This window comes from Coregonus lavaretus (assembly GCF_964263955.1).
Source record: "Coregonus lavaretus genome assembly, chromosome: 2".
Taxonomy (NCBI): Eukaryota; Metazoa; Chordata; class Actinopteri; order Salmoniformes; family Salmonidae; genus Coregonus; species Coregonus lavaretus.
The window spans coordinates 6128231-6143727 of NC_139989.1; the positions used below are offsets into that span (position 1 = coordinate 6128231).

General features: G+C 43.9%; 2 protein-coding genes across 2 annotated transcripts in view; both read left to right on the forward strand.

The window, feature by feature from the left end:
- LOC311099936 (histone-lysine N-methyltransferase 2C-like) overlaps window positions 1-385 on the forward strand; it is a gene marked incomplete at its 3' end in the record, with an annotated part of 100261 nt that extends 99876 nt beyond the window's left edge. The window contains exons 13-14 of the mRNA XM_084140653.1: window positions 173-239; window positions 313-385. Coding sequence (XP_083996779.1) covers window positions 173-239; window positions 313-385 — 140 coding nt within the window. The remainder of the gene's footprint in view (window positions 1-172; window positions 240-312) is intronic.
- A 19-nt stretch (window positions 386-404) lies between these two features.
- The window catches only part of LOC311148977 (histone-lysine N-methyltransferase 2C-like), a 130276-nt gene continuing 115183 nt past the window's right edge, over window positions 405-15497 (forward strand). Inside the window, exon 1 of the mRNA XM_084186032.1 lies at window positions 405-1146. Coding sequence (XP_084042158.1) covers window positions 505-1146 — 642 coding nt within the window. The 5' untranslated portion in view covers window positions 405-504. The remainder of the gene's footprint in view (window positions 1147-15497) is intronic.

Genomic DNA, 15497 nt, shown 5'->3' on the forward strand with positions numbered 1-15497 from the left:
TGTATGCTTTAAAATCACAATAACAATGTCTAAGTATAACTTCCCCCAACCACTTAGTCTCCACTTGCTTTAGGTGTGACTTTGGAAAAAGATCAGCGCAACATCCATTCAATAAAGCATGATAAAAAAAACAAGCTTGTGCTCTTATTTGATTTTGCTTTCTCTGTTCCAGGTGCTGAACCGGCGCAGGAGATTCAGGTGACAGTTACCCTGACGGAGGGCCGGGAGTCTCCCCAGAGGTCTGGAACTCTAGCGGACGTGTCACCATTCGCCTCCCAGATTCCATCCTCACCCGTGGACGATTTCCAACAGGAACTGGAAATATCAGACTCTTTACAAACGGGAAAAGGTGCAGCGCCCGAGGAGGCATTACCCTGTGATGTAGAGGGGGAGGAGACCAAATCGGAGGACTCAAAAACCACTTTAGTCACGCCCACCAAAGAAATATCCCATGAGCCTTTGGAGGAGACTACCGAGGAGGCTCCTGTAGAGGAGGAGGAGCCTATGGAAGTAGCACCTGTAGAAATGGAGCCTTTGGAATTGGCTGCAATGGAGACTACTGTTGAGGAGAATGTTCTGGAACCCATGCAGGAGGTGCAGGATGCAGTTGCAGAAAAAGCGGTTGAGGAGAAGTTGCAGGAGTTAGAGAACGAGGAGTTGCCTCAAAGTATTTTGGACGAGGGGGAGGTGTTGCTTCCAAATATATTGCCTGTTGTAGAGGATACAATCAGAGAAAAGGAGCTTAGTCCCATGGCTGAACTGCCTGAACTGGAGAGCACCGTAGACATGGATACTACGGTAGAAATGGATATCATTCCCGCCAGCGACCGCAGCTTCTCGGAATTCAGCTCGCCGAGGGGAGAGGATAAAGCCCCCAAGGCCTCCCATAGAATGTCTCCCGAGCTCTCGCTCATGCTGATCCAGTCCCCCTTCCCTACAGAGTCCTTCCCCAAGGAGGCCAGCCCTCCTTGTGTTCAGGTCCAAATCCAGGCCCAGGCTCCGCCACAGGCCCAGCCTCATTCTGGATACAGTGCTAGTGTGCCTCCCACCACCACAACCTTTTTTCCCTTAACTCCCAAGATTGGCATGGGGAAGCCTGCCATCTCCAAGAGGAAGTTCTCCCCTGGGAGGCCAAGGGTGAAGCAGGTAAGGCTGTTCATCTATTTGTTTCTGTCTCTCGTTTCTTACAGGAAGGTTTCTTGCCCAAAGCTGTATTGGAAAGTTTAAAACTCTTGGAGAAGGTCACATGCTCCTCAGTAAGGCCTGGAGCTCCTCTAGCAGCTCTTTAGTACATCTACCAAGTCTGTAGCACCTCTGTAGCTTTTCACAGATGTCCACGCTGATGTTGTGGATTCAGAGGGGTTGGGTTAAATGAGAAAGACACATTTTAGTTGAATGCATTCAGTTGTGCAACTGACTAGGTATCACCTTTCCTTTATAGCCATTATGCCATCTGTAGTTCTTCTAGCTGGTCTGTAGCCATTAACAGACCTTTTTTTAATTTTTATTTCACCTTTATTTAACTAGGTAAGCCAGTTGAGAACAAGTTCTCATTTACAACTGCGACCTGGCCAAGATAAAGCAAAGCAGTGCGATAAAAACAACAACAACAGTTACAAATGGGGTAAACAAAACATAAAGTCAAAAATACAAACAGAAAATATATATACAGTGTGTGCGAATGTAGTAAGTTATGGAGGTAAGTTCATCTAGCAGGTCTGTAGTTCTTCTAGCAGGTCTGTAGTTCTTCTAGCAGGTCTGTAGTTCTTCTAGCAGGTCTGTAGTTCTTCTAGCAGGTCTGTAGTTCTTCTAGCAGGTCTGTAGTTATTCTAGCAGGTTTGTAGTTATTTTAGCAGGTCTGTAGTTATTCTAGATGGTTTGTAGCTGTTCAACTAGGTCTGTAGCTCTATCCGAAGGCCTACGGTTCTTTTGAAGGCTCCTAGTCCTCCAGAAGCCTCCTTCCTCCACATGAGGACTTGCTTGATAGTTGTGCAGACAGACTGCTCTGCTGTGGTGGGAGTTTTGATCCTCTATCTGATCCACAAATCGTATCCCCTTTCTCTGTAATTATATTCCCTCCTTCCCCATTCCCTCTTGTTGCTCAGATTAGTGCCAGTGTGGAGTGTGTATTCGTTAATGTTGAGAGGCTCTGGCTGCTTTCTCTCTCACTCTCTTGCTTTCTCGCTCTTTTGCTCACTATATCTCTCTTTCTTGCTCTCTTTTGCAATCTCTTTCTCCCGCTCTCCCTCCCCCTCTCTCCTTCTCTCCCTCCCCCTCTCTCCTTCCCTCTCCCTCCCCCTCTCTCCTTCTCTCTCTCTCCCTCGCTCTTGCTTTCTTTTTCTCTCTTCCTCTCTTTCTATCTCTATCTATCGCTCTCTCACATAGCTGAGTATAACCCAGAGCAGTTGGGGGAGGGAGTAGCGAGGGCGGAGGTCTGTGCCAATGGTTTGATGCTGGGGAGGAGGAGGGGGGAGACCACATAAATAAGTATTTTTTGGAGGTGTTTTAATTCGTATAGGAACTCATTGAGGCGTGAAGCACGACACCAGCCCATTTCCACCAAGCTGAGGGGAGAGGGAGGACGCCTCTTTAAGGCCAGCCAAAGCTGTCTCAATTTGGTTTCTCTGTATATCTAAGCCCAATAGGCATCTATAGACTCAGAACTTGAAAGCCTTGAATGACGTTTGCCTTTTCATTATTGTTATTATTTGTATATATAGAGGTCAATGTTTGTTGTTTTTTACTTGGATTTGTTTTGGATATAATATACTTTTTTATTTTATTTTTAGGATGCATCTGTAAGTACTCGCATATAAAAGAAGTCACCTTGCTTCGACTTTGGGCAATACTTTTATTTTAATAGTAGATTTCAAGTGGATTCCTGTGTGTGTGTGTGTGTGTGTAGCACATCAATACAGAAGTTGCTGAGCTGAAGTTTTAGTCCATACTTTTTATTTTATAGTTTTTCCCTCTTATCTCAGGAGGATTACTGTTTCCAGTATAGGATAATTTACAGGGTTTGCTTCCATCGCTAGGATCAGCTGGGATTTCCTGTGTGTGTAGTGTGTACCTGCTTGCCTGCCTGCGTGAGCTGTACTGAGCTTTTGTGTGTGTGTGTGTGTGTGTATGTGTGCTTCAGTGTTTCCGTTAGGAAAATGTGGCGTTGGACATTTGACCGGAAGCATTTTAATTTATTTGAGAAATTTACCGGACCATATGCATTTGGTGTGTTACCTGATAAGGGCGTCCACCCACGGTGTTCAGAATGACGGAAAGTACGATTCAATTATGGTAATTCAACTTAACAGAACATGCAACTCGAGGATGCAACGGCATGCGTCCTTCTTAACAAATTCTGATGTGCACTTTAAAGATGTTAGAATAACTGTCCACATTTACTTATCCTCAGCCAACAAGACGAGTAATGAAGAGCAAAATTACTAGCCTATGTCGATCTACTGTCCCCCATAGTACTTTTTTGGTCAGGTTGTCGTTCACAGTAGTCTACGTGTTAATTAATGTCTTTTCAAAAATGCAATTGGCAAGAAAACACCATTGTAAAAAGCGCACTGCACATGCAAACACCCAAGCCAAACACCCAAGCCATAAGACTCCTGAACAGCTAATCATGGCTACCCGGACTATTTGCACTGCCCCCCCCACCCCATCCTTTTTACGCTGCTGCTACTCTGTTAAGTATTTATGCATAGTCACTTTAACTCTACCCACATGTACATATTACCTCAACTACCTCAACTAGCCGGTGCCCCCGCACATTGACTCTGCAACGGTACCCCCCTGTATATATAGCCTCCCTACTGTCACTTTATTTTACTTCTGCTCTTTTTTTTCTCAACACTTTTTTTTTTGTTGTTGTTGTTTTATTAAAATAAATGCACTGTTGGTTAAGGGCTGTAAGTAAGCATTTCACTGTAATGTCTGCACCTGTTGTATTCGGCGCATGTGACCAATAAAATTTGATTTGATGTGACAGAGATTAAAATATCCGGTAGAAAGACGGGAGATCTAAAGAAGCAACAACTATACTGAACAAAAATATAAACGTAACATGCAACAATTTCAAAGATTTGACTGAGTTACAGTTCATATAAGGAAATCAGTCAATTTAAATAAATTAGTTAGGCCCTAATCAATAGATTTCACATGACTGGGAATACAGATATGCATCTGTTGGTCACAGATACCTTAAAAAAAGGTAGGGTTGTGGATCAGAAGACCAGTCAGTATCTGGTGTGACCACCATTTGCTTCATGCAGCGCGACATCTCCTTTGCATAGAGTTGATCAGGCTGTTGATTGTGGCCTGTGGAAGGTTGTCCCACTCCTCTTCAATGGCTCTGCGAAGTTGCTGGATATAGGCGGGAACTAGAACACGCTGTCGTACACGTCGATCCAAAGCATCCCAAACATGCTCAATGGGTGACATGTCTGGTGAGTATGCAGGCCAGTTTTCAGCTTCCAGGAATTGTGTACAGATCCTTGCGACATGGGGCCATTCATTATCATGCTGAAATATGAGGTGATGGCGGCGGATGAATGGCACGACAATGGGCCTCAGGATCTCGTCAAGGTATCTCTGTGTATTTGATAAAATGCAATTGTGTTCATTGTCCGTAGCTTATGCCTGCCCATACCATAACCCCACCGCCACCATGGGGCACTCTGTTCACAACGTTGACATCAGCAAACCGCTCTCCCACACGGCGCCATATACGCCACCTGCATTCATCCGTAAAGAGCACACTTCTCCAGCGTGCTAGTGGCCATCGAAGGTGAGCATTTGCCCACTGAAGTCGGTTACGATGCTGAACTGCAGTCAGGTGAAGACCCTGGTGAGGACGTCGAGCACGCAGATGAGCTTCCCTGAGAAGGTTTCTGACAGTTTGTGCAGAAATTATTCGGTTGTGCAAACCCACAGTTTCATCAGCTGTCCGGGTGACTGGTCTCAGACGATCCCGCAGGTGAAGAAGCCGGATGTGGAGGTCCTGGGCTGGCGTGGTTACACGTGGTCTGCGGTTGTGAGGCCGGTTGGATGTGCTGCCAAATTCTCTAAAACGACTTTGGAGGCGGTTTATGGAAGAGAAATTAACATTAATCTCTGGCAGCAGCTCTGGTGGACATTCCTGAAGTCAGCATGCCAATTGCGCGCTCCCTCAACTTGAGACATCTGTGGCGTTGTGTTGTGACAAAACTGCACATTTTAGTGGCCTTGTATTGTCCCCAGCACAAGGTGCTCCTGTGTAATGATCATGCTGTTTAATCAGCTTCATGATATTCCACACCTGTCAGGTGGATAGATTATCTTGGAAAAGGAGTAATGCTCACTAAGAGGGATGTAAACAAATTTGTCCACAACATTTGAGAGAAATAAGCATTTTGTGCATATGGACAATTGCTGGGATCTTTTATTTCAGCTCATGAAACATGGGATCACTTTACATGTTGCGTTTTATATTTTTTTGTTCAGTGTATGTAAGTGTGTGTGGGCGGTTTAGCCTAGCTCCTTGGCATGTTTTTGTTGTGTAGATGAGACCGTGGCGCTTAGTTTCATTGCACCCCCCCCCCCCCATTGACTTGATTTGAGATAGGTGGAGAGAAATGTTGTGGTTTTAAGCTGGAGTCATTTCAGTATACAGTGTGTGTGTGTGTGTATAGATAGATAGATAGATAGATAGATAGATAGATAGATAGATAGATAGATAGATAGATAGATAGATAGATAGATAGATATCTATCTACACACACACACACACACATATACATATACACACATACACACATACACATACACATACAGTGGGGAGAACAAGTATTTGATACACTGCCGATTTTGCAGGTTTCCCTACTTACAAAGCATGTAGAGGTCTGTCATTTTTATCGTAGGTACACTTCAACTGTGAGAGACGGAATCTAAAACAAAAATCCAGAAAATCACATTGTATGATTCTTTAGTAATTAATTTGCATTTTATTGCATGACATAAGTATTTGATCACCTACCAACCAGTAAGAATTCCAGCTCTCACAGACCTGTTAGTTTTTCTTTAAGAAGCCCTCCTGTTCTCTACTCATTACCTGTATTAACTGCACCTGTTTGAACTCGTTACCTGTATAAAAGACACCTGTCCACACACTGCGGCAGATAGCTTAGTGGTTAAGAGCGTTGTACCAGTAACCGAAAGGTCGCTGGTTCTAATCCCCGAGCCGACTAGGTGAAAAATCTGTCGATGTGCCCTTGAGCAAGGCACTTAACCCAAATTGCTCCTGTAAGTCAAGGCACTTAACCCAAATTGCTCCTGTAAGTCGCTCTGGATAAGAGCGTCTGCTAAATGACCAATTTATTATTTATTTACTCAATCAAACAGACTCCAACCTCTCCACAATGGCCAAGACCAGAGAGCTGTGTAAGGACATCAGGGATAAAATTGTAGACCTGCACAAGGCTGGGCTGGGCTACAGGACACTAGGCAAGCAGCTTGGTGAGAAGGCAACAACTATTGGCGCAATTATTAGAAAATGGAAGAAGTTCAAGATGACGGTCAATCACCCTCGGTCTGGGGCTCCATGCAAGATCTCACCTCGTGGGGCATCAATGATCATGAGGAAGGTGAGGGATCAGGCCAGAACTACACGGCAGGACCTGGTCAATGACCTGAAGAGAGCTGGGACCACAGTCTCAAAGAAAACCATTAGTAACACACTACGCCGTCATGGATTAAAATCCTGCAGCGCACACAAGGTCCCCCTGCTCAAGCCAGCGCATGTCCAGGCTCGTCTGAAGTTTGCCAATGACCATCTGGATGATCCAGAGGAGGAATGGGAGAAGGTCATGTGGTCTGATGAGACAAAAATAGAGCTTTTTGGTCTAAACTCCACTCGCCGAGTTTGGAGGAAGAAGAAGGATGAGTACAACCCCAAGAACACCATCCCAACCGTGAAGCATTGAGGTGGAAACATCATTCTTTGGGGATGCTTTTCTGCAAAGGGGACCGGACGACTGCACCGTATTGAGGGGAGGATGGATGGGGCCATGTATCGCAAGATCTTGGCCAACAACCTCCTTCCCTCAGTAAGAGCATTGAAGATGGGTCGTGGCTGGGTCTTCCAGCATGACAACGACCCGAAACACACAGCCAGGGCAACTAAGGAGTGGCTCCGTAAGAAGCATCTCAAGGTCCTGGAGTGGCCTAGCCAGTCTCCAGACCTGAACCCAATAGAAAATCTTTGGAGGGAGCTGAAAGTCCGTATTGCCCAGCGACAGCCCCGAAACCTGAAGGATCTGGAGAAGGTCTGTTTGGAGGAGTGGGCCAAAATCCCTGCTGCAGTGTGTGCAAAGCTGGTCAAGATCTACAGGAAACGTATGACCCCTGTAATTGCAAACAAAGGTTTCTGTACCAAATATTAAGTTCTGCTTTTCTGATGTATCAAATACTTATGTCATGCAATAAAATGCAAATTAATTACTTAAAAATCATACAATGTGATTTTCTGGATTTTTGTTTTAGATTCCGTCTCTCACAGTTGAAGTGTACCTATGATAAAAATTACAGACCTCTACATGCTTTGTAAGTAGGAAAACCTGCAGTGTATCAAATACTTGTTCTCCCCACTGTGTATATATATATATACACACACACACACACACACACACACACACACACACACACACACACACACACACACACAATACCAGTCAAAATTTTGGACACCTACTCATTCAAGGGTTTTTCTTGATTTTTTACTATTTTCTACATTGTAGAATAAAAGTGAAGACATCAAAACTATGAAATAACACATATGGAATCATGTATTAACCAAAAAAGTGTTAAACGAATCAAAATATATTTTATATTTGAGGTTCTTCAAATAGCCACCCTTTGCTTTGATGACAGCTTTGGACACTCTTGGCATTCTCTCAACCAGCTTCACCTGGAATGCTTTTCCAACAGTCTTGAAGGAGTTCCCACATATGCTGAGCACTTGTTGGCTGCTTTTCCTTCACTCTGTGGAACTTGTTCAGTTTGTCTCAGTTGTTGAATCTTATGTTCATACAAATATTTGCACACCTTTTTTTGGACTGAATATGAGGCAATTTAGCAGTTAGGATTTGTTATCTGCAATGGTTATGATAAATGAGGCATTGCGCACTGTTGCCATATACAGTTGAAGTCGGAAGTTTACATACACCTTAGCCAAATACATTTAAACTCAGTTTTTCGCAATTCCTGACATTTAATCCTAGTAAAAATTCCCTGTCTTAGGTCAGTTAGGATCACCACTTTATTTTAAGAATGTGAAATGTCAGAATAATAATAGTGATTTATTTCAGCTTGTATTTCTTTCATCACATTCCCAGTGGGTCAGAAGTTTACATACACTCAATTAGTATTTGGTAGCATTGCCTTTAAATTGTTTAACTTGGGTCAAACGTTTCTGGTAGCCTTCCACAAGCTTCCCACAATAGGTTGGGTGAATTTTGGCCCATTCCTCCTGACAGAGCTGGTGTAACTGAGTCAGGTTTTTAGGCCTCCTTGCTCGCACACGCTTTTTCAGTTCTGCCCACAAATGTTCTATAGGATTGAGGTCAGGGCTTTGTGATGGCCACTCCAATACCTTGACTTTGTTGTCCTTAAGCCATTTTGCCACAACTTTGTAAGTATGCTTGGGGTCATTGTCCATTTGGAAGACCCATTTGCGACCAAGCTTTAACTTCCTGACTGATGTCTTGAGATGTTGCTTCAATATATCCACATAATTTTCCTTCCTCATGATGCCATCTATTTTGTGAAGTGCACCAGTCCCTCCTGCAGCAAATAACCCCCACTGCATGATGCTGCCACCACGTGCTTCTTGGTTGGGAGGGTGTTCTTCGGCTTGCAAGGAGCCCCCTTTTTCTTCCAAACATAACGATTGTCATTATGGCCAAACAGTTCTATTTTTGTTTCATCAGACCAGAGGACATTTCTCCAAAAAGTACGATCTTTGTCCCCATGTGTAGTTGCAAACCGTAGTCTGGCTTTTTCATGGCGGTTTTGGAGCAGTGGCTTCTTCCTTGCTGAGCGACCTTTCAGGTTATGTCGATATAGGACTCATTTTACTGTGGATATAGATACTTTTGTACCTGTTTCCTCCAGCATCTTCACAAGGTCCTTTGCTGTTGTTCTGGGATTGATTTGTACTTGTTCCACCAAAGTACGTTAATCTCTAGGAGACAGAACGCGTCTCCTTCCTGAGCGGTATGACGGCTGCGTGGTCCCATGGTGTTTATACTTGCATACTATTGTTTGTACAGATGAACGTGGTACCTTCAGGCGTTTGGAAATTGCTCCCAGGGATGAACCAGACTTGTGAAGGCCTACAATTTTTCTTCTGAGGTCTTGGCTGATTTCTTTAGATTTTCCCATGATGTCAAGCAAAGAGGCACTGAGTTTGAAGGTAGGCCTTGAAATTCATCCACAGGTACACCTCCAATTGACTCAGATGATGTCAATTAGCCTATCAGAAGCTTCTAATGCCATGACATCATTTTCTGGTATTTTCCAAGCTGTTTAAAGGCACAGTCAACTTAGTGTATGTAAACTTCTGACCCACTGGAATTGTGATACAGTGAATTATAAGTGAAATAATCTGTCTGTAAACAATTGTTGGAAAAATTACTTGTGTCATGCTCAAAGTAGATGTCCTAACCGACTTGCCAAAACTATAGTTTGTTAACAAGACATTTGTGGAGTGGCAGAAAAACGAGTTTTAATGACGCCAACCTAAGTGTATATAAACTTCCGACTTCAACTGTAAGTGTATGGCATGGAAAGAGCAGGTGTTCTTAATATTCTGTATACTCGGTGTACAGTGCGGTTGAAGTCGGAAGTTTACATACACTTACAGTTGAAGTCGGGTTTTCAACTGTAAGTGTATGTAAACTTCCGACTTCAACCGTACTGTACACTGAGTATACAGAATATTAAGAACACCTGCTCTTTCCATGCCATAGACTGACCAGGTGAATCCAGGTGAAAGCTATGATCACTGTATTGATGTCACTTGTTAAATCCACTTCAGTCAGTGTAGATGAAGGGGAGGAGACAGGTTAAAGAAAGATTTGTAAGTCTTGAGACAATTGAGACATGGATTGTGTATACAGTGCATTCGGAAAGTATTCAGACGCCTTGACGTTTTCCACATTTTGTTACGTTACTGTCTTATTCTAAAATTGATTAAATTGTTAGTTTTTTTCATCAATCTACACACACTACCACGTAATGACGAAGCAAAAAATGTTTTTAGATATGTTTGCAAATGTATTAAAAAATAGTAAACGGAAATATCACATTTACATAAGTATTCAGACCCTTTACACAGTACTTTGTTGAAGCACCTTTGGCAGCGATTACTGCCTTGCTTCTTCTTTTGTATGACGCTATAAGCTTGGCACACCTGTATTTGGGGAATTTCTCCCATTCTTCTCTGCAGATCCTCCTCAAGCTCTGTCAGGTTAGATGGGGAGCGTCGCTGCACAGCTAATTTCAGGTCTCTCCAGAGATGTTAGATCGGGTTCAAGTCCGGGCTCTGGCTGGTCCACTCAAGGACATTCAGAGACTTGTCCCAAAGCCATTCCTGCATTGTCTTGGCTGTGTGCTTAGGGTCATTTTCCTGTTGGAAGGTGAACCTTCACCCCAGTTTGAGGTCATGAGCGCTCTGGAGCAGGTTTTCATCAATGATCTCTCTGCACTTTGCTCCGTTCATCTTTCCCTCAATCCTGTCTAGTCTCCCAGTCCCTGCCACTGAAAAACATCCCCACAGCTTGATGCTGCCACCACCATGCTTCACCGTAGGGATTTTATTGGCCAGATGATAAGCGGTGCCTGGTTTCCTCCAGATGTGACGCTTGGCATTCAGGCCAAAGAGTTCAATCTTGGTTTCATCAGACCAGAGAATCTTGTTTCTCATGGTCTGAGAGTCCTTTAGGTGTCTTTTGGCAAACTCCAAGCGGGCTGTCATGTGCCTTTTGCTGAGGAGTGGCTTACGTCTCTACCATAAAGGTCTGATTGGTAGAGTGCTGCAGAGATGGTTGTCCTTCAGGAAGGTTCTCCCATCTCCACAGAGGAACTCTGGAGCTCTGTCAGAGTGACCATTGGGTTCTTGGTCACCTCCCTGACCAAGGCCCTTCTCCCCCGATTGCTCAGTTTGGCTGGGCGGCCAGCTCTAGAAAGAGTCCTGGTGGTTCCAAACTTATTCCGTTTAAGAATCATGGAGGATCTTCAATTCTGCATAAATTTGTTGGTACCCTTCCCCAGATCTGTGCCTCGACACAATCCTGTCTGTCTCTGAGGTCTACAGACAATTCCTTCGACCTCATGGCTTGGTTTTTGCTCTGATATGCACTGTCAACTGTGGGACATTATACAGACAGGTGTGTGCCTTTCCAGATCATGTCCAATCAATTTAATTTACCACAGGTGGACTCCAATCAAGTTGTAGAAACATCTCAAGGATGATCAATGGAAACAGGATGCACCTGAATATCGAGTCTCAATATCGAGTCTCATTGCAAAGGGTCTGAATACTGATGTAAATAAGGTATTTCTGTTTTTTATTTGATAAACATTTGTAAAAAAAAAAAAAATGTCATTATGGGGTATTGTGTGTGGATTGATGAAGACATTTTGTTATTTAATCAATTTTAGAATATGGGCTGTAACATGATATCCCGCTTTGAAGTTTGCCAAAAGTAACTTAAAGGACGCAGACCATGAGAAACAAGAACTCTTTGGCCTGATTGCGAAGCGTCACGTCTGGACGAAACCTAGCACTTTCCAGAAAGTCAGTTCGTACATTTTCTGCCCTGCTATAGCTGCCCCGGTCAATTGTAAGTGCTATTATTGTGAAGTGGAAAATGTCTAAGAGCAACAACTGCTCAGCCGTGAAGTGGTAGGCCAAACAAGCTCACAGAACGGGACTGGCGAGTGCGCAAGCTCGTAAAATCGTCTGTGCTTGGTTGCAACACTCACTACCAAGTTCCAAACTGCCTCTGTAAGCAACGTCAGCACAATAACTGTTAATTGAGAGCTTAATGAAATGGGTTTCCTTGGCCGAGCAGCCGCACACAAGCCTAAGATCACCATTTGCAATGCCATGCGTCGACTGGAGTGGTGTAAAGCTCACCGCCATTGGACTCTGGAGCAGTGGAAATGCATTTTCTGGAGTGATGAATCACGCTTCACTATCTGGCAGTCCGACAGACGAATCTGTGGCGACAGTTTGGGGAAGGCTCTTTCCTGTTTCAGCATGACAATGCCCCCGTGCACAAAGCGAGGTCCATACAGAAATGGTTTGTCGAGATCTGTGTGGAAGAACTTGATTGGCCTGCACAGAGCCCTTACCTCAACCCCATCGAACACCTTTGGGATGAATTGGAACGCAGACTGCGAGCCAGGCCTAATCTTCCAACAGCAGTGCCTGACCTCATTAATGCTCTTGTGGCTGAATGGAAGCAAGTCCCCGCAGCAATGTTCCAACATCTAATGGAAAGCCTTCCCAGAAAAGGGGAGGCTGTTATAGCAGCAAAGATACCTCCAAGTTGGCTGTCGTAAGAGGATAGAGGGGCTTACCACTACACCACAGATGGTTAATATCGCTGCAAGATTAGGAAGACGGTTAATCTTCTTCTTCCACACAATATTAAATACTTAAAGGGAAAATCCACTCAAACTATCCCTCATGCTCCAGTGTTCTTAGTCAATCGCTCCGTAGACTGCTCTGACCTACTGTTGAGTGGTCCAATATGACCTGCATTAGGGTACGGTATCCCGGGGTATTTCGACATAACCTGAAAGGCTGCTCAGCAAGGAAGAAGCCACTGCTCCAAAACCGCCATAAAAAAGCTATGGTTTGCACCTGCACATGGGGACAAAGATCGTACTTTTTTGAGAAATGTCCTCTTGTCTGATGAAACAAAAATAGAACTGTTTGGCCATAATGACCATCATTATGTTTGGAGGAAAAAGGGGGTATTTGCAAGCCGAAGAACACCATCCCAACCGTGAAGCACGGGGGTGGCAGCATCATGCTGTGGGGGTGCTTTGCTGCAGGTGGGACTGGTGCACTTCACAAAATAGATGGCATCATGAGGAAGGAAAATTATGTGGATATATTGAAGCAACATCTCAAGACATCAGTCAGGAAGTTAAAGCTTGGTCGCAAATGCGTCTTCCAAATGGACAATGACCCCAAGCATACTTACAAAGTTGTGGCAAAATGGCTTAAGGACAACAAAGTCAAGGTATTGGAGTGGCCATCACAAAGACCTGACCTCAATCCTATAGAAAATGTGTGGGCAGAACTGAAAAGGCGTGTGCGAGCAAGGAGGCCTACAAACCTGACTCAGTTACACCAGCTCTGTCAGGAGGAATGGGCCAAAATTCACCCAACTTATTGTGGGAAGCTTGTGGAAGGCTACCTGAAACATTTGACCCAAGTTAAACAATTTAAAGGCAATGCTACCAAATACTAATTGAGTGTATGTAAACTTCTGACCCATTGGGAATGTGATGAAATAAATAAAAGCTGAAATAAATCATTCTCTCTACTATTATTCTGACATTTCACATTCTTAAAATAAAGTGGTGATCCTAACTGACATAAGACAGGGAATTTCTACTAGGATTAAATGTCAGGAATTGTGAAAAACTGAGTTTAAATGTATTTGGCTGAGGTGTGTGTACACTTCTGACTTCAACTGTGTATATACACTGCTCAAAAAAAATTAAGGGAACACTTTAACAACACAATGTAACTCCAAGTCAATCACACTTCTGTGAAATCAAACTCTCCACTTAGGAAGCAACACTGATTGACAATACATTTCACATGCTGTTGTGCAAATGGAATAGACAACAGGTGGAAATTATAGGCAATTAGCAAGAAACCCCCAATAAAGGACTGGTTTTGCAGGTGATGACCACAGACCACTTCTCAGTTCCTATGCTTCCTGGCTGATGTTTTGGTCACTTTTGAATGCTGGCGGTGCTTTCACTCTAGTGGTAGCATGAGACGGAGTCTACAACCCACACAAGTGGCTCAGGGAGTGCAGCTCATCCAGGATGGCACATCAATGCGAGCTGTGGCAAGAAGGTTTGCTGTGTCTGTCAGCGTAGTGTCCAGCACCATGTGCTCTCACCACTGGTGTCCCCCAGGGCTCAGTCTAAGATGTGCCAAATAAATTCTCTCCAGCTGGGTTTTGCAAAGTGGCTAACTTTAGCTTGCAAGGTCAAGCTTCTTGGTAACAGCAGCAGATACCATCCCCTCCTAGATTAAGATCCCTGCTGTCTATTATATGGTTTGTGCGAGCTGCAACCTGCTTTTTAAGATACTTGCATAACTTTATGAGCTGGGTTGTCTGTCTTAGATATAGCCCCTGGTTCTCTTGACTGCCCTTGACCATTACAAAAACATCCTGTGGCGTACTGCATTAGCATCGAATAGCCCCCGCGATATGCAACTTTTCAGGGAAGTTAGGAACCAATATACACAAGGAGTTAGGAAAGCAAAGGCTAGCTTTTTCAAACAGAAATTTGCATCCTGTAGCACTAACTCCAAAAAGTTTTGGGACACTGTAAAGTCCATGGAGAATAAGAGCACCTCCTCCCAGCTGCCCACTGCACTGAGGCTAGGAAACACTATCACCACCGATAAATCTACATTAATCAAGAATTTCAACAAGTATTTTGCTACGGCTGGCCATGCTTTCCACCTGGCTACCACTACCCTGGTCACCAGCTCTGCACCCTCCGCTGCAACTTCCCCATGCCCCCCCCCCCCCCCCCCTCTTCAAAGGGGGTGACACACTAGATCCAAACCGCTACAGATCTATATCCATCCTGCCCTGCAGCATAAGCATCTCCAATCCAAAGTTAAATCTAGAATCTGCTTCCTATTTCGCAACAAAGCCTCCTTCACTCATGCTGCCAAACATGCCCTCGTAAAACTGACTATCCTATCGATCCTTGACTTCGGCGATGTAATTTACAAAATAGCCTCCAACGCTCTACTCAGCAAATTGGATGTAGTCTATCACAGTGCCATCCGTTTTGTCACCAAAGCCCCATATACAGTGGGGAGAACAAGTATTTGATACACTGCCGATTTTGCAGGTTTTCCTACTTACAAAGCATGTAGAGGTCTGTAATTTTTTATCATAGGTACACTTCAACTGTGAGAGACGGAATCTAAAACAGAAATCCAGAAAATCACATTGTATGATTTTTAAGTAATTCATTTGCATTTTATTGCATGACATAAGTATTTGATACATTAGAAAAGCAGAACTTAATATTTGGTACAGAAACCTTTGTTTGCAATTACAGAGATCATATGTTTCCTGTAGGTCTTGACCAGGTTTGCAGACACTGCAGCAGGGATTTTGGCCCACTACTCCATACAGACCTTCTCCAGATCCTTCAGGTTTAGGGGCTGTCGCTTG